General features: G+C 38.8%; 1 protein-coding gene across 6 annotated transcripts in view; it reads right to left on the reverse strand.

The window, feature by feature from the left end:
- Positions 1–19435, reverse strand: part of GK (glycerol kinase) — a 33111-nt gene extending 13676 nt beyond the window's left edge. For 3 of the 6 annotated variants that reach the window (XR_008484027.1, XM_054291288.1, XM_054291285.1), the window contains exons 1-14: positions 19329–19435; positions 12689–12762; positions 11991–12097; positions 11368–11445; positions 10326–10405; positions 9217–9354; positions 8837–8946; positions 8132–8198; positions 7515–7532; positions 5632–5667; positions 4985–5052; positions 3599–3641; positions 2837–2917; positions 925–1003 (exon numbers count right to left, since the gene is read on the reverse strand). Coding sequence is in view for 4 of the 6 variants with exons in the window: in XM_054291288.1 (XP_054147263.1) it covers positions 925–1003; positions 2837–2917; positions 3599–3641; positions 4985–5052; positions 5632–5667; positions 7515–7532; positions 8132–8198; positions 8837–8946; positions 9217–9354; positions 10326–10405; positions 11368–11445; positions 11991–12097; positions 12689–12762; positions 19329–19394 (1045 nt within the window). In the remaining 2 variants the exon portion in view is untranslated. Of the gene's footprint in view, positions 1–924; positions 1004–2836; positions 2918–3598; positions 3642–4984; positions 5053–5631; positions 5668–7514; positions 7533–8131; positions 8199–8836; positions 8947–9216; positions 9355–10325; positions 10406–11367; positions 11493–11990; positions 12098–12688; positions 12763–19328 lie in introns of all 6 variants that reach the window. The other 3 variants (XR_008484028.1, XM_054291286.1, XM_054291287.1) reach the window with 2 other exon arrangements.
- Between the last annotated feature and the right edge of the window lie 466 nt (positions 19436–19901).

Genomic DNA, 19901 nt, shown 5'->3' on the forward strand with positions numbered 1-19901 from the left:
TGTAGTCTCAACAAATGGCTAATTATGTGATTTAGTTTATGGCTAATTTAGTTTATATTCTTCTGTATGATCTTCACAGCTTTCTTTCAGAAAAACAGACTGATGCTCTAAGTTTTTGCTGACTCTTTGAAGTTTTATATTAAATTTTAATTCTAAATTTTTCTACCTTTGAATAAGATATCAATTTATTAAAAATATGTAGTTAATTTATTTCAATCCTAAATCTCATTTAATCAGTCACTTTCAATTTTTTGCCTTTGCATGCCTCTGACATTTTTTATTTTCCAGATTTTGATATGTTCCTAGTTTTTTTCTTAAAATCTAGTTTGTTTCAGTTCATCTGAATTAGAAAACATCAGCTACACAAAAGCTAAAGGATTACTGCATTCTCAGCTGAAACAGATTACCCTCCTCCACATCTCTTTAAGAGGCAACTTTGCAAACTGAGATCCCTAACTCAATGGATATGAAACCTACTACATGAATATTACATACACTTGCAGGGCCTCAGGTTCTCATGTTTATGACAAGAATATGTAAGTTTAGGATCAAAATAGGCTGGTTTCTGTAATACAGGCTTAAATACTCTTGGCTCTGGAAACTTCAACACTGCATAAAACCAGGAGATGCTCTGTAAGTATAGTATCTTCCTGAATATCTGCTTACCAGGGAAACTACTAAAAAGTACAGATTGCAACAGAACAAAGCTGACAAAGCCTTTCCAAGACTGTGTTGATAGGCTCTATGAAATACATGTATCAACAACAATGAGCTCATGGATGCAAAGTAAATTTTTGTTGTGTTTAAACACAGCAAAATATATGCACCTTCCAGCTTTTTACTTAAATATTTTGAGCTTTCATTCACTGATAGAGACATCATGACATTGGAAAACTTAAAAAAACTGTACAGCTCCATACTCACCAACTTCCAGGGAAGAGTTAGCAATACCCAGATTGTCCCTCAGCCAGCGAACGACAGCCCCAGCTATTGCAACAGATCCCTGAAGGAAACAAAGCCACTCCTTTAGGAGACAGCACCTGGCAGCTCTGTGCTGCTTTTAAAAAGCCTGGGGAGGAGAGGTGGCTGTGGCCTCCACCTGCAGGCTCACAGTCACAGCTCACAACCAAACCACAGTTTCTTGGCATCTGGAAACTGCCACGTAAAAAGGGCAGCCTGTTACACAGACCCACGTAGAAAAGGTGCGTATTGTATGCTTTTTTCCATGCGGGGAAGTTACAGTGACATTTCCTAAGGAGTCTTCTTGTCTTTCTAATTTATGTCTTCTGAATATATAGTTATGAGGTTCAGTAGCCTCAGACTTCTTTTCCTGACACATCAGTATTTTTATGTTTTGATTTAAAAAAACAAGACCAATTATGTCTAGTCTAAATACAAACATCCAGAAAGACAGAAAATTTAGGCACTTGTGCATTTGCCAGCAAAATTGTTCTGTTGCCTCAGCAAATGGCCCTGAATGGCTTCACCACATCACAGATGGATGGCATGGCTCCCATCTAACCCCAAAGCCAAGTCCAGTAGACTAATTTCAAGTAAAACAGTAGCAGCTTTATATTTTCATTCCAAGCCACTGCTAGAAGGGGCAGAGGTGTTTTCTAAGCAGCTGGCTATTACAAGATACCAGTTTGATTAAAGCAAAAGGCTGAATCCACATTTTCTGTCTCTCTGCAGTGTCTCAACCAGCAGACTGTAGATGATTCTAGAATGGATATAGGACAAAGCACACTTAATGGCTTCTGTTGAAGCCATGTTTTCAGATAATATCATTAAAGACTTGGAGGTGAAGAAGAAGCAAAGTGCAGGTGTTTCAGCATGCAGGAATTCAAATCACTCTCAAGACAGTTTCAGTTCTTGCTTTAAGAACAAGGGTTAAAAATAAAACAAGCCTCTCACACACCCACACAAAACAAAAATCTCAGAGTTTGCCAGGTCATGGCAAATGCAAGATTCACTTTCCTCAGGGAAGAAAAAGGAAATAAACTCAGCCTCCCACATCCTAATAAAGCCACAAACTATTCTCAGAGTGAAGAAAATCCTGTGATGTCTTTCACATGGAAAACACAGTCTGTCTACAAAAGCTCAGTATCAGCATTCAGTGCATGTAATTTGAGAATAATTATTATATTTCAATACTTAGCACATTAAGCAGCACAGATGGAAGAATTATAATTTTGTTGGTGCCAAATAGGTGCTCAGTTGATCTGTGTTTCAGAAGTAGAGCTTTAGAACAATGAACTCCAAAGTTTAAGCTAAATTTTCTATATAATTTGGATACCCTTAGGCTTGTTTGGAGAATTGAGAAACTAAATTCTGTAAGTAGGCATCTAAATGAAAGAGGTAAAAAAGCTAAATGATTAGAGGATTTTTTCCCAGAAATTTGATTCACATTTTTAGAAGTTAGAAGTAAAATCCATTAGAACAAAATAAAAAAATTAGCTATGACTTTATTACGAGGTAATAACTGAAACATGAGTACTTTCTCCTTCTTTTTTTAAACCTTACTTAGTATTACAAAATGTATGGCTTTTTATTTATAGTACTTATTAAAGATTTGAGAGACTGAGTAACAGAAAAAATGTTGTAGCCATCTAGCTCTAAAAGTATAAATGATGCAATGAAGAAATATTTTTTATTAGATTTCATGATAAAGATTTGAGACAGGAATAACCAAAACCACACAGAAGCCTTCAGGCACACAAGCATAACACAGAGCTAGTTTCATTTCTGCACAGCTGAAGACACCATAAAAGTACCAGATAACAGAAGTAAATAAGAACATACATCATTACAAAAAGGAAGAAAGTACTGAACTTACCTCCAGTGCATAAAAAGCAGGTTTGTCTTTGCCCATTTTGTAAGCTAGTGTGGTTAAAAGACCGTGCTCAGAAAACACACACTAAATGGGGAAAGGGAAAAGAAAAGGTAAAGCATGAACAGAGGCAGAAAATACTTAAATAAAAACATTCAAATTATAATAAACAAGGGACCAAACTTTCAAATGAAATATGCAAAGTTTAAACAAAGTAAATTATCAGTGACTCTAAATAAACACCTAAGATAGAGTACTCAGATTGCTGGTGCTAATTCTTGTTTCTACAAGCTGCTGCAGATCTTTCCATCTTCCTTATAGAAAAGAATTGGGGGTCTTTAGGGGGAGATGTAAATGAGAAGGAAGCCACAGAAGTTTTGTGCTATTTATTCAACTCCAACTACAAAGAAATGATGACAGAAAATGAAGAGAAGAAATAAAACAGCCAAGACAAGGAAAAAGGCATATGGTAAAATAATATAACACTTAATCCTGTCTGGGTGACAAGAAACATACAAGGGAAGAGCATGAAACTTGTTAAGAAAAGTTCTGTTTGGAAACTTAAGGAGATAGGAAATGGAATCTTACAGAAACACCTTAAAAAGAATTACTACTTTTATTCTTTCAGATTTCAGTACGTGCTTTTCCCTTTGGCTGGCAATATAATTGTTGTTAATAAGTCCAAGAATGGCTAACATAGAGTTGTGTTTCAGAAGTTAAATAGATTGTGAAAAACAAAAAAGCAAACAACTCAAAAATGCAACTGACCTTCTGACCTGTGTTGCACAGCAAGAAACAACCTGTTCCGTACCTAGCATGAAAACAAAGCAAAGTTAAAACCACAATGTTTAAAGAATAACCTGTTACTGCAATCCATGAGTCCCCCGTGAAGAGTCAGGACACCACTTTTTGACCCTTGAAGGTTTTGCCACCATTAACTGATGATACAACTATCCTCAAAAAGTTGATCTGAATGCAGCCTGAAAAATCTAGTCACATGTCTTTCTCTCTCTCTCTTTTTTGTCTAACACTTAATCAAGGAGAGATATGGCTGAAAACTAAGTATAAATTCCTCTTTGGTGACAGTGTTTACCTACTTCAATTTAAGCTGATTATGAGATCAACTTTATAAAATAAATATTTCACAATATTAAATGGGAAATTTTAAGAAACTTTGTTCCTTTCACAAAGAGGGTTTTCTTTAGACATATCCCATTCAAAAATTTCTAAAAATGGCATGTTTCTCATTTGAAGACCAAATCATCTATGTGCGTGCATACACACTTCTACAGGAACACAGTTTAATATAAGGAGTACAAAAATATTATAAACCACTCCAATTTACTCTAAGAAGTAATTTTTGAGAAAAATATTCCTTACCTTTTTAAATCCCTCAAAACTAATACCTTAAACCAGTCCTGAGATAGCCTTCAGTTATATTTGGAAACAGAAATAGTAAAGCAATAACAGAAATGAATTAAAACAAGATAGACTAATATGTAACCATACCTGTGAATCTCCCATACTTGAGTGTGTATGTCCCTACATGCTTAGTTAAGCACCTGGCTGTACATGGAACAGTAAGTCATTTCAGCAGACAGCTTCTCCTCCCATGATTTTTTTATTATACCAGTTGCCTGATTTAACTGATCAGCTATTTTAAACAAAGGACACTAAGAGGCTGAGAAACAGGAAAAAGCAAACATAAAATTCTCCACTCTGAGTGAGACATAAAAGCAAAACTAAGCACTGCAATTGAAATGGACCTTTCCCATCTAGCAAAGCTGTGTCATTCAAGTCTATGCAATCTAACTCACCGTACTGTATTTGCTTAACCTTAGGTCACCATTTAAATGACACTGCAAATGTTTTAATCTGTGTTTTGAAGAATGTTAAAATGAAAACCCCACTGTCACATAGAGATTTTCCTCACAATGGCTGTATTACAAAATATACCTCACAAGCCATGTAACTTTAATATCTTTACTATGTAAGAGTCAGGACATGGTTTACTTTGTGGGTCAACACACTCAAAAGGTAGATCTGTAATTAAAGGTTAATTATAAAAGAGTTTGGCAGTTGCTTGAAAGAGAACATAATGCTAAATTCAAAACAGAGCAGGGTGTTTATCTTATTACTTTCCTAATAACTTACGTGTTTTTTGCTTGTCCATCTTGAAAGCACATTTGCCCAACAAGAGCAGCATGCTGGTCTCCCAAGCACTGAAAGTGAAAGATTTTTTTCCTTTAGCAAATGTCCTCACATGAATTTCATATGTGTCTATAACTCTAATCTATTAGTAGCACATGGATAATTGAAAGCAAGGAAAAACCTAGAGGAAAGCTATGCTTTTTATTACTCTTCCCTGTAAGAGCTGCAAATGAGATGTGTTGGGCTACTTATGGTGAGCAATTTATAGAAATAAAAACTAAAATTTACTATCTTTACATGTTATTGGAAAAAACTGAGAATTTGCTCAGCATTGCTGGATTATGTATATACTTTTTTTATATATATGAAGCAGAGCTTGCTTCCATTTTGTAATGTTAGTCATTTACTTAGAGATACCAAGTTTCCAGCTAAAACTCTCACTTGTATTTCCACAGCCAGACCTTAATAATAATGGATCAACCCAAACAGCGATTCATCTACAAAAGTTTACTTCCTGTTCAACCGGAAGAAAAAAACTAAAAACTTAATTCACAGCAGGATTCACTCATCCTTTAAGGCTTTTTCCTGTGAAGATACGTTCATGCAGTTCTAGGCTGTCATGCCAAAAGCTACGTTGAAGTAGGACTTACCCCAGAAATTGGTACACCTGTCAAAGCTCCAGATTCCTGTTTTGCAAAAAGTGAAAGAAAAACTCAGAGTTAGCTTTCCATGACTAGAATTGAAGGCAATGAAAAATACGCTAAACTTCTAATGCTCAAAGGAAAACAAAGAAGGGTCATGAAAGCAACACGGCTTAGTTCAGGCGTACACTTTGTTTCAGCTCAATGCAGCTCATGTCTAAATCACTAAGAAATGAAGAGCAGGAAGTTTTACAAATATAGTTCATGTGACCTCAAAAGTTCTTAGTATAAGTTTTCTTGAAATAACACTACACAGAAAATCCAGTTCAGTGTAATCTGTGCAGTAAATGCCAAGTGTAAAATGCAAAAGTGCGAAATGGTAAAGTGATCAGGAAAAAAACACGGCTGTGGTGACATCCTAAGCAAAGGCAGATGCCTGATGTTAAGATACAGCATTTTAAGTCTCAAGTAGGATTTCTTACAAACACTACCAGAGTTTTTCATTTACATTCCTGTTACAGAATCATAAAATCATTTAAATTGGAAAAGACCTCTTAGATTATCAGGTCCAACTGTTAACCCATCACTGCCAAGTCCATCACTAATCCATGTCCATAAGTGCCACATCTATACGTCTTTTAAGTACCTCCAGGGATGGTGACTCCACCACTTCTCCTGGCAGCCTGTTCCAATATTTGACAAGCTGTGAAGGCTCTTGTTTTATCACTTGTTACCTAGGAGAAGAGATTGACCCCCACCTGGCTACAGTCTCCTGTCAGGCAGTTATGGAGTGGTAAGGTCCCCTTCTGAGCCTCCTTTTCTCCAGGCCAAACACCCCCAGCTCCCTCAGCTGCTCCTCATCAGACCTGTGCTCCAGACCCTTCCCCAGCTCTGCTGCCCTGCTCTGCACTCACTCCAGCCCCTCAGTGCCTTTCCTGCGGTGAGAGGCCCAAAACTGGACACAGGATTTGAGGTGTGGCCTCACCAGTGCCGAGCACAGGGGACAATCCCTGCCCTGGTCCTGCTGCCACACTATTGCTGATCCAGGCCAGGTGCCATTGGCCTCCCTGGCCCCCTGGGCACACCTGGATCATGTCCAGCTGCTGCTGACCAGCACCCCCAGCTCCTTTTCCTCCTGGCCTTTCCAGACACCTTCCCCCAGCCTGTAGCTCCACCTGAGGTTGTTGTGACCCAAGGGCAGGACCTGGCACTTGTTGAACCTCACAGAACTGGTCTCAGCCCATCACTCCAGCCTGTCCAGATCCCTCCACAGACTCTTCCTGCCCTCCCAGCAGATCAACATTCTGCCCTACTCAGTGTCACGTGCTAACTTAGTGAGGGTATCCTGAAAATTTTAATTATTTAACTTTTTCCTGACAATTTCTACTTGTTTCCTTAAATTGGTTTTTTGTGCAGTTGTGAAAATGAATTTTCAGTAAAGCCATGCAAGTGTATTTCCAATCTGAATTAATTCACATTTTAATTAACTGTATTTAAGGTAACTGTGTTTATAAATGCACTAAAAAGCTCTACATGAATCTGATGTTTAGCTACCACAGGATTAATATTTTTAGAGAGAATGGACACTTTTTCTCCTTTATAAAATGCTATAGCTAACATTTATTAGCTAGTAGCTGTATTTTTTATCTCACTATAAAATAAATATTCAACAGTGTGGAAATTAGGACAAACACATACACTGAGATCACGTTTTAGAAATAATTTTGGCATGAACTTATTTCTTTTATCTATTTTTTTTATCTCAGATTTGGAAACACACAGCAAATTTATTGGCCTAGGAGTGCACTTTTTCTAATCCTTAAACCAATGAAAATGCACAGCATCTGAGCAGAATGAGTAAGGTGGTCAGCCTAATGGAAGCCTCTACTCACCCGGCTAGGACAGATTTTCTACAGCCAGCAAAAGGAAGAAAAAGAAAAAAAAAATGGAAAGGGGAAGAGAAACAGAAGTTCACATTTAAAGTGAAGAGCAATTCTGTTCTGGTGGTCAGGCAGTATCTTTTTCCATTTACCTTGCTCATTCATCTTAATACAACTCACTCTTATCCAACCTTCACATAAATAAACATCAACAATGAATTCTAGCGGCATTTCCATTAACACATTAGCAAAAATATTTCAGGGAAGTTAGAATTCTATTTTAAAAAAATCCATCTTGTAACTTGTGTTCACTCAAAATACATGTATTCTTATTTAGAATAGCTCAAATTACCAGAAAAAAGAATGCAAAATCCCAACATCCAGTTTATCCAATCTGAAGTTTATTAATTAAATGCCACTGTGTCAGAAGAACTGGTGCTGCATTAAAGTAATCAAATACTCAACTTCCTATAACATTATATAATAGCAGGTAATAGCTTACTAATCATAAACCAAAAAATATTGGTCAAGAAAAAAACATTAATCCTAATCTATAGAATCTGTCAAATCCAAATGGATACAGCTATATTTTTACAAGATGAATTTCACACAAATATTGGAAAACATACCATCACACCATAAATCTCAGAGGAGCTTCGTATGTTTGGAAGTATTTCCATAGGAATTTCAAAGAACCTGAATACAACAAAAAATAATGTATATTATGTAGTCAGTGCTAAATCAGAAAGCATAAAGGGACTTTTGTTTCTAGTTTTTAATCTACATGTTTTTCCACTTGCTACAGCGGACCCTGAATTTTGGAGGAAAGCAGCATATATTTCCATCTTTGAGGACCTATCCAACTCTTTTATATAGAAATTCATGCCTCTTCCAACAGTATCTTAATAACACACTTATTAGTAAATTGAAGTCTCAAATAGAGATGCTATCATTCCAGCTGCTGTACAAATTTGATTAAGTAATAAAAACACTATTAAATCACAGTATTCTGAGCTGGAAGGGACCCACAAGGATCTGAAGTGATTGGCCCATACAGGGATGGAACCCACAACCTGGGCATTATTAGCATCATGCTTTAATCAACTGAGCTAAACCGTTTCCATGAACCAGGCCTCCACCTACAGAAAGATTCTGCGACTTTTATTTAATCCAGACCATTATAAACTGGACATCTGGAGAACAATGAATCTTAGTTATTAATGTCAACAGCAAATAGAACAGTACCTGCTGATCTTAGTTTAGATAAGAGATTCTTACCTTTAAACTAGTTAGAAACTATTTAAATTATAGTATTACTGAAAAACTGAGCTTACTTGCAGAGCTCAGGATCCCATTCCAAGGAATGAATGTTGAACAACATTGTTCTACTGGCATTGGTGACATCTGTACAGTGAATGCCTCCATTTATTCCACCTGTCAAACTCTAAACAAAAAAATCACAGCATTTGTCAAGGAGAAATACAGGCTTACTCCAACAAATTACAAAAACATTTCAAAATCAAAAAGTTTTCACCTTGGGATTAGGAACTCTGGTATTTCATCTTGCAAGGAACCTCATTGGAATTTCTTTAGTAGTTTTTATTGACTGATTATCACTGTGTCATCAGGGGGCATCAAGTATCACATGCATGGAGACTTACATGATATGGGAATTCACTGTAAGAAGAGTGATAACAAACTCACAAATACACACCCATATAAGCCATGAATCAATAGTCCCAAACACAGCTCTTCCATCCTCAACTGCTTTCTTAATCTCTTCCACATTATCCAAGAGCCACCGAAGTTTCACTGCACTAAAGTAAGTGCTAAGTGGAAGACCGGTCTTAGACTGTAAAATTAAAAAAAAAAATTTAAACATCATGCAAGTATCTTTTCCATAAATACTGTAGTTATATGTAAAAATGGTGATAGTAAGGGAAAAAGAAAATACACAAACCTCAGAAAAATTCCACGAACTTCTGCAATTATTTAAATAAGTACTAAGCATACAACATACAAGTTTGAAAACATCAAAATCAAATGACCAGTGCAAAAACAGATAAAGATCAAAGCTGATCTAAATGCAGTTCAAAGATCATCTACGTGGAAAAAGTTGTTTGCAGAAGGCCTGTCTTATCTAGGACATCTCCATATGACTAGACAATAAGTAACAACAACAAAAATGGGCAGGACAACACAGGAAAGATGAAAATTGCATTCTACTAGAACTTGAAAATCAAGTAAGTTTATGCACTTTTTGACATCTGTTTCCTGCCTGTAGGAAACATATAATATAAAAAGTACATAATATTTATCCTATTAGTAAAGGACAACATTAATCAAACAATTGTGACACTTCTTTACAAGCATTTAGTTTTCAATTTGTTATACATATGCTCACAAAAAAAGAATGATCTTGCTCTTTATGAATGATCTTCCTTGTTCTCCGATTGGATGCAATTAATTTCAATATTAAGGCATGAGAATGGATAATACATTTCATACCAGTAAATTATTTCCTTTTTTTTCCTACTTGACTTTAATTTTTGTGTGTAATGTTTATTTTATATTGGCTAGATAGCATAGGATTATGTCTCACTTCCATAGTGAGATATTAAATAAGTGTTAAACATTTATTTTAAGGAAAGGAAAAATTTTCTAGTCTCAGATTAGTGTCTTGTGCTCATTTTTTATTATTTGACATGCTAAGAAGGGACTAAAAACTACAAGTAACTTGGTTTAGGAGAATTTTAAACATATATATCCAAAACATTATAGATTGCAGCAGGTACCATTAAAATGTTCTGGAATGTCTCCTACCTTTAAAAAATTTTTGTTTTGTCCAGGAATTCTTTTAAGAAGACGTTCAACAGTTGACTGGGTCCTCAGGTCAAGCCACACTAAAACCATGAATAAAATTAATTGATCATGTGATTTAATGCACAAAAAGTGACATGTTCAGCCTGCTTCTATGAAACCACAGCTCTTGCCAATGAATTCCTGTCTATTTTTATCTTTTCATGTCGTTGAAAGAATATTGTATTGCCATTGTATTTTAAAGGCACTGTTGTAAAAATTAAAATGGTTGGATAAATCAATTTGATTTAAAAGAACAAATTATTTGAGAAAGAAGAAGGATTTTCCAGAAGTAGAGTATTTACTTTATCAGAATATAAGCAAGTGACTAATGCAGCAGATGACTGTGATTAAACTAAGAGATTAAAACAAATAGCAGGTTGATTATTTACTATTTCTATGTAAACTTTCTACTAAAAGACTGTGTTGTAGTTATCAAGGTGTAGCTGGGTTTAAGATAAAGTTGTTAACTACAATTTATTTGACTATAGACAAGTCCTGGTTTTACAGTCATACTATGTCAAACTATATCTGGCACTTGACCTAAAAAACCAACTCTAGACAATTACCATTTTTCAGCTGACAATATCTGAAAAGCTAAGCAAGTTAAAAACAAAACTCTGAGTATTAATAAGTATTCATTAAGTCATCAATAATTAAACCTACTTAACAGGATTTTCCTTTAAAGTGTAATCACCAGCATCCTGAAAATTTCAAAGAAAGTGATTGGGTGCAAGTCAGAGCATTTTGTGCCAGGAACCCCTCAGGAACATAGTGGGGTTTTTTGAAAACCAACAAAGTGATTTATTAAGTAACAATTTTTATGGAAAGAGTTTTTTTAAACTGCACTGGTATGTATGCTAACACACATCTTACAACACAGATATCAAAAAATCCAAGAAATTACTAGGCTAGGCCACAACCAGATTTGCACAGGAAACTACAAAAGCATTTTTTCCACAACATGATCATTTTATGATATTACATATTCAGAAAGCATAGTTACCAATAGCATTATAAAGAGGTTCTCCAGTTGTCTTGTCCCAAACCACTGTTGTTTCTCTCTGATTGGTGACTCCAATGGCTTCAGGACAAAACAGAAAGTATCCTTTTCAGAAGGTTTGTTTTCCCCTTTTGGGGGGTGAGGGAGGGAATGGAGAGGTGGAGAGGAGGGAGGAATAGGTAAGCAGAAGAGCAAAGTAAATGGGAAATAAAAAGCTTCCAATTCTTTCAAGGCATAATCCAGAAATATTACTTCTACAAGTTCATCTTTGCTGATTAACCTATATGCTCTAAACCTCTTTCTTTTTCAGCCACAAACTGAGACAGCAACAACACTGACAGGGGAAATCAGCTTTCCTAAATTAAAGTCCTAAACTTAATTTCAGAATTTCTTCATCACTCATCTCAGTGATTTTACAAGATTAGGTTAAGTCTATTTGTAGATTCTGCATTGCTAATACACACACTTATTTTCTCATTCTTCCTCCCAAAAAAACTACTTTCAAGTACAATTTAACATTTTGTTTGAGGCTGGCACATGCTGCCACCTTTCTATTTATTCATTTAAAAACTATGGTATCTGAATTGCTCAACCATAGCATGTTAAAGCCCTCTACCCATAAGTACCTCTTATGTTAGCGATGTCTATGTTCAGTTCTTTCATTTTCTCACAGGTCCTTTCCACACATTCATGGACAGAGTCTAATATTTCCTTTGGATCTTGTTCCACCCATCTTTAACAAACAGTAAACACCAGTTAATAAAAATGTACATAAAAAGAAAAAATAATACTAGTCTGAAAAACAAGCTGACGATTTTAATACAAATATAGCTACAAAACATGTTTTACATATTTACAAAGAGTTTTGTTTTGTTCTATACAGAGGGCATTGGCAGCAAGTGGTAGGTCATTTAGGAACAGACAAACAAACAAACAAAACCTCAGAAAACAAAGGAAGATATTTCTACCCCAAGGTGAAGACTGTGATTCAAATGTAAAAATTACCAATTTTATTACCTTAAATGAGATGTTAAAGTCTCATTTAAACTTTAGTTTTAAACTTCAACGTTTAGACGTTAAAGTTTAGATGTGAAATATGTAAATGAGTGACCAGAGCCAAACACCAAGTACTTTTAGTTCTGTAACTCAGGCACGTTCTGCACACCCAGTGGGAGCTGTTTCATGCCATTTTTTCTGCCCAGGCTTTTATAGCAGCTGCTATGCTTCTAAGAATTATTAATCAGCTTCAGTTTTGATGACTCATAGATAAAAATTCATAAGCTCTACCAAACTCTACACAAATGAAAATAAAAAAATATCATACCCTTCTTTAGGGAATTCTTGCTTTAGTTCCACTTGATGGTGACTCAAGAGCTCTGCTGTTCCTGCATTAAACACCTGTAAATAAATTACACAATTGAATTTTCTATGAACACAGAAGTTTATACAACAATAATTAATATTTATTATTTTGAACAAATGCAGTGCTGTGACAACAGATAGTAATTTGTTATCATCACCCCAATATCGATATAACAAGGATTCAGAGATACACACTTTTAAAATTAAGGAAGGCAAAGATTATTTTGGCAAACTTTGCTGTCACTCTGTCAATTTTAGCAGCATTTTTTTCCTTAATGGGTTGGAAAAGAACCAGATTTTTTCTTGTGGTGGTTATAGAAGTTAAACTCCTGATGCATACTAGAATATTACTCAGTAAAATACCCACTGTTGTTGATAATAGCATTTCTTTAGCTCTTACTGTGCCACTCTACTGCCAGAGTTATCTGCGTGTTTTCTTGGGTTAGCACATTTTAGGAAGAGTGAAAATCTATGACAAAATCTATGGGACATCTATGTGAATAGATCTATGTGAATCTATGAGAAAATCTATGAAAAAATCTATCAAACTAAAGAACAAGAAAGTACCTAAGCAAAACCCATTTTGTTTCAAAACAAACTACAAGTGCAGAGCTCATGAACAGTCTGACAAGAAAAGAATGCCACTGCAGCAACACAACCCATCAAAAAAAGAGAACATGCAGAAAAGTAACTTAAATTTGGATACTCTACAATAAGAACCAGCAGAGTAGAGAATCACGAGGACTCTGTCAATGGGTGTGCTCAAGGAATCCCAAGTTAGAGGCTGTGCCTTGCAGTAGAAGCTCATGGAGAAAGCACAGCAAGCCTCATTAACCAGCAGTGACTGTTCCCAAAAGGAATCTCTGCCGAGGCCAAGCTAGGGACACCCGGTGAAACATTCAACTGAAGTGAACAGAGAGTGAGCCAGACGGCCTGGCTGGGCAGTGGGGGCAATCCTGGGGGAAGGGCTCTTTGTCCACAGCACGACGCAGAATCTTTTGTGTGAAGAACCTTCTGGGACCTAGAAAGTAGAATCTAGCAGCAGGTTCAGGTGAGCTGCAGAACGTGTCAGTAGGACACCATCCTCCTTTTCATGGCAAGCAGAGCTGAGCCAGATTTAGAAACCGCTCGCATGCTGAAGAAACAAAATTCAGTTATAGCCATCCTCCCTCTAGGATACAACTGAATTATTCTATACTTGCTAATGCTCTCTTCTCATACCACAAATTTTAGGGGTTTCTCTTAAAGTTTTTAATCCATAAACTCTTGGTATCATCTACACAGTACACTTTACCCTGAAACTATTAGAACAACTCTGACAAAAAGGAGATGAAGTTCTGATTCTCCAGTTTCTTTGGAACCTTAAAGAGCATCTTTAGAGTGAAACTTTGATGTTTAGAAACATTTGACTTACATATTAGAGCTGCAGAATAATTCAGGCTGAAAGGGACCTTGACAGATCTCTAGTACAACCTCCTGCTCAAAGCAGGATCAGCAATGAGATTAGATCAGGTTGCTCAAGAACTTTTCTAAGCAAGTCTTGAAAACCTCCAAGGATGAAAACAGCACAAACTCTGGAAAACATTGAAAGCTTCATTGCCCAGAAAAGAAGTCTTTAAAAGGTACATGACCATTCTTTTCTGCTATCAGCTCAAAAGATTACATAGAAAGAGCACCACTGAATTATTGGTACTTTATTTACTTATCTGTGTTTCATCTATCAGCTCAGGCTTGACAGGAGTCTATCCTATTAAAGAGAAAGCTCTGTCAGTACTACACATTAGGAAGCAACTTGCATAATGGGATATGGATCTCAAAATGCTACACAAGACACTTAATGGAGAGGTTGTTTTGCATGTAGGCAGTAAGATTTCTTTACTTGAAATTGCCTTCCTGCCAAAAGCATATTCAAATTTACTAGGTTTTTAGAATAAAGACAGCGAGATTGTGGGATCTCAGCACAACAGTCCTGATGTGCAGAGTCTCCGAGACAAACAACCCTTGGGGGGCTCGGAGGTCCTGGAACGTTGCCAGAAGTGTTTGGTGGTTAGACTTTGATCCTGCACGGGAAACAACACCTGTATGAGGATGGGAGGATCACACAGGGATAAATGGTGAAGAGATAGATTAATTATAGTGTGAAACACAGGTTTTAGATTCTCGGTACAGGGGGGTTCTAGGGGGACAAGATGGAGGAATTAGGGCGTGTCCTGTCCTTCTTCTTCTTCTTCTTCTTGTCCTCCATCTTTGGTGGTGATGGTGGCACTTTGAGATTGGTTCTTACTGAATGTGCACTTGTCAATAAGGGTGAAAGGTATTGGGGAGAAAAGGTAAATATCTTACACGTAGTTTTTGGTATAAGGATAAGTGACCACCCCGAGGGCAGTCAGTGTGCTCGTGGCTGACTTGCTGTGTGGACCTCTGTCGGGCCGAGAGAAAATATTGTAGATAAGAATTAATAAACACTGAAGACCGAAAAATCTGAAGACTCCTTTTGTCCTTTGGAGCGCGGGCTGCCCCAAGGCCATCCCGAGCCTGTCCAGGCCATTAGAACAGCCGAGGAACGGGACACGAGATAGAAGACTTTATTTTACCTGTATGTTAATATGTTATGTATCTGACATACTAGTAATGTTAAATATCATGTGGTAATCGTTCACCACTAATCATTCAGTATTTCTTGAAACAGAAGGTAATGCAAAGGATTCCTAGTGGTAGCTGGAAGCACAGATTCCATTAGATAAAGTCATCAAGTGAATGTGGAGTGTGGGGCTCACAGACACAGCAATAAGCTGTGACAGGAACATGTTTTCAATGGAAGCAATAACACTATGAATGCACAGATTTTTTCATATCCATTGAGAAGAACTAGGCAAACACTGCTAATCCATCACAAACAAACCTGCAAGCTTCTGACATTCTCAACAAAAGCAGCAGACAGTCCCCATTATTCAGGGCAAGGGATTCAAAAGTTTCACTGGGAGCAATCCCTGTTTGAGGCCACGTTGGACAGGGCCCTGTGCACCCTGGTCTAATGGAAGCTGTTCTGCCCATGGTGGGGGGGTGGAACCAGGTAATATTTATGGCCCCTTCTGACCCAAATCATTCCATGATTCTATGACTTCTACACCGATAGACAGAATTCTGATATGTGGAAAGATGAATGAGTCACTAAATTTAAACATACAAAATTATATATAACATAGGGAATAAATAGAACATATGGGACCTCAAAGCCTTTCTTTCCCACTCCCTCCAAAAAAATACAACTGTTGTCAAAAAAATTCCCTATGTCGTCCCTGTTTGACAGTGGAGAGATAGAAACTAAGTGAGAATAAGTACAAATAAATCAGATAAGGTCAATATATCCCTGTTGAAAAAGGTTTGAAGTGTATTTCTGTAATTTGTTGGGACTAGAGGTTTTCAAACCTTTCATATTCATTTACAACTGATTCAAGTTTATGCTCCTGACCTCTCAGTTGTGTGTGGGGGAAAGCCAAAGTCAGTCCAAAGTCAGTTTTGCCCTAATTTTATCAGCAGAAATGAAGAATTGTCTAGGCTATTAGGAGTTGTACAGCTGTCTTGAACAGAGATGAAAGTGAAAGCCACCAGATGTGTACCAAATTCTCTAGTGAGAGATTAAAAAAAAGGAATAAATAACATCCTTCCTCTACTCCCAATGGAGAATCAGAGCTTGAGCCTTGAGTCTCAAGAGTGCAGAGAAGAAAGGCCTGCATGGGTGTCCTGTATGTGAACAAGCAGAGAGGCAGAGGGGCTGGTCACTTAATTGAAGCTTTTTATAGGGTCTTTAATAAATCACATAAAGGGGTATAGTTAGATATTATTACATATTATTGTGTGTTACATTTATGTTTTGTTGTCTTAGTGGAAAAGAATTAATATCAATGAGTTGTAACAATTTTCAAGGAACAAACAGAAATAGGAGGCTCATGGAAGTGAAGAAAGAAGCTGCACAGCTGAAAAGACAATAATGAAAACAGATTTTAGAAGTGACTTTTCACATCTCTCAAGCTTTGTCATGTAACTCTTCCTGCAGAAAAGCTATTTCTGTTATGCTGCGCTGTATCTTCATGAGTTTCTGGCAAGCAGGAACGGTCATGGCTTTGTAGGCAAACAAGTTCAGAGCTGGAGTTCTGAAATTGCATCGAAATCAACACAGCTGGGGCAAGAAAAAGAGACAAACAATAATTTCCCTCTCCAGTATTTAACTAGGAGTAGCACAATCAGAATTTATGAAAAAGTCCAAGTTTAACAAGCCTCCTAGAAATTACCTTCCTTGGAAGGCTCGTGATGAACGGATTTCTCTTGCCATCTAGGAGGTGCTTACAATTATGGGATTTAAAAGTAAAACTACACTGTACTTTAAGTGATAAGAGCTAGGGGGGGAAACTGTATTTACAGTATTTTTAACCCTTCTTGCTAGTTATTAATCAAGTTTTTCCCAAAAGGTCATGTTACTTCAGAAGAGGGGTAAAATGAATGCCCCTCTGAAGAGAAAGCTCAATGGGAATAAATATCTTCCTTACCTAAAATCAGGTTTTGTTCATTGAAAAGAATGTTTGCAGTGTGATATAGCTTTATTTGATTGTTTCTTCTGGAGGCAAAGTATAGGATTTTGACTTGTGACTTGGTGAAGACAAAAACTGTTGGAAACACTACAGTTAAAAAAAACGTAGAGACATCACTGCGAAATGTAACAAGAACAACTAAAAGCAAAAGATCAGCAGAGCCAAGGAAATCATTTAGGCACCGACAACAATACATTACATTCTGGCTTAAAACATTTCAAGGCAAAATCTCTATTCCAACTGCAGCAATCCCTTTCCAGCACAGAATTCTTCATTTACAGGTGTTATCTGAATGACTGAGATGAGTTGTAACAGATGTCTGCACATTTTGCCCACTTCTCTCCCTCTCCCCTGTGTTCTGATTTAACTCAGTGATCATGCATCTTATTTGCTCAAGCCTATGTAACTTTATTATCACAATGTAAGTTTATTATCATAATGGCATGATCACACTGTCAAGTTTAAGACAGTGCTGTATGTTGACGAATTGAGAGACACTGAGATGGATACAAGAATTTAAAAGTGGCAGACACAACATACGTCTTGAAAAAATTAGGAAGCAATTGAATCCTCTTGTAGGCAGGCAAAATCTCCCCAGCTGCATAAAAATCATTGATGAATGTGTGTAGTGTAAGAAGTTCCTCCTAAGAGGAACTTGTACAAACACCTGTAAAAAGAGCTTAAGTTTTACTTCTACTAGTTTTATCCCTTGAGGATAAGAAAAAAGATATCTTTTTATATACATAAAAGCAGACAGAATTTATCTTATTGCATTACAGGGACCTTCTTCAAGTTTGTTCCCAAAAAGGACTCCTGACTGGCATCCAAGACAGCCCACTGGTGTCATTTGTCAGTCTGGAGTTTCTCTCCGCCCCCAGAGCTGTGTTTTCTCATTTGACAATCGCATGAAGGTCGTGATATTGAGTAATAATGGTAACACAGGTCAAGAAGATATTCTAGTCTCCTGCTTCATGAAGGAACATTTCACACAGGGGAAGCATTAAAAAAAAAAAAGGCAGCAAGAGCAGACTAAAACATTCATCTTCCCAATTCATACTTTGCACATTTGACAACATTTTATACTTAGTAAATATCTCTGTTCCATGGAGGAAATTGTCATAGGGCTTTAATTAAGTCAAACTACCATGACTTAAGTGACTAGGGGACAGTACATTTGTAGAGATTTGCAAACCAGAAGTATCTATAGTAAGTTTCATATATAACAACATTAGTTACAGCCTATTGCATAATACAGAAATAACCAGATCCTTCAACTAAAGGGTCAAATATATTATTAATATATTAATTCTCCTATCCTTAAACTTATCTTTCTCTAGTGTTTAAACAAATCAGTGTTTCACAAGGTGTGCAGGTTCAGCCACCTGAATAGCTACAGTGCCCAAGATGCACTGACACGAGGGCTGGAGCTGCAGCAGTGCCTCCAGCAGGCCCCGGGCAGGTTTTAGCGGGGAACACAGCGGAGTCATCGCATTGTCTGAACACCGGCTAATCACATCACCGAACTCGCACGGATCTATTTCCCCAGTGCCTCAGGACCTCGTCCATTTGATTCCGTTCGGGGCGAGGTACCCGACAGATTGAAAGCCTGACAGATTGCAAGCCTGACAGATCGCAAGTGCAGCCTGCCCAGAGCAGCGGGATCCCGCAGTGCCCTGGAGCAGCGGCAGAGCCGCCGGGGTCGGGCTCGCCCCGGGACCGCTCCCCTCGGGACGGGCGCTGCCCCCGCGCCGCGGCGGGAACGCGACTGAGGGACAGCGGCGGATCCGGCAGCCCCGGGCCGAGCGGCGCCGCTTCTCCGGCAGACAGGAGGCTGCAGCCGGGCAGCGCAGCGCAGCCCAGCCCTGCGGGCCCGTTCCCCTGCCCTTCCCCAAGGGCACGGCAGAGGCCCCCGCCGGGATGGAGGGGAGTGAAGGCGCGGAACCCTTGGCATCCCTCAGGCCGCGGGGGCGCCGCCCGCCCCCGGTGCCGCTCCGATCGCCGCGCTGTGCTCACCAGGAAGCGGGTGGAGCTGGTGCCCTGATCGATGGCTCCCACCAGCGGCCCCAGCGACGCAGCCATGGGGCCCCCTCAGCGCCCGCTGCGCTCCCGTAACGGCCGCGCCGGCAGTTTGCGGCCGGCGGCGCGTGGCTGCCGGGGTGAAACCGGCGGGGGGGGCGGGGCGGGGGGCGCTGCCTCGCGCATTGTCAGCCCGCAGCCAATCAGAGCCCGGGGCGCGGCGGGGGCGGAGCGGCGGGGGCGGGGCCCAGCTCGCGGAGGGGCGCGAGAGGGGCGTGTCACGTGACGAGCGGCGCGCGGCGCGCCCCCTTCCTCGCCCCGCCCCAGAGCCCCTGAGGCGGCGGCGCGCGGGCGGCGGGAGGGGAGGCGGGAGAGCCCCGCGGGCGCTGAGGGCAGCCTTGGTCGCTCTGAGGGCAGCGCTGCTGGCTCTGAGGTCAGCCTGGGTCGCTGCGGGAGAGCAGCAGGAACCCTTTTCGAGTCCCTTTTTCGGATCACTTGTGACTTGAGGCGGCGTTCCACGGAGCGAAACGTGCTTCGCTCGTTTTCGGGGAGAGGGGGAAAGAAACCCCC

Source organism: Melozone crissalis, unplaced genomic scaffold (assembly GCF_028551555.1).
Source record: "Melozone crissalis strain CALT ecotype California unplaced genomic scaffold, PUWL_Pcris_2 ptg000090l_1, whole genome shotgun sequence".
In the NCBI taxonomy this organism is placed as follows: Eukaryota; Metazoa; Chordata; class Aves; order Passeriformes; family Passerellidae; genus Melozone; species Melozone crissalis.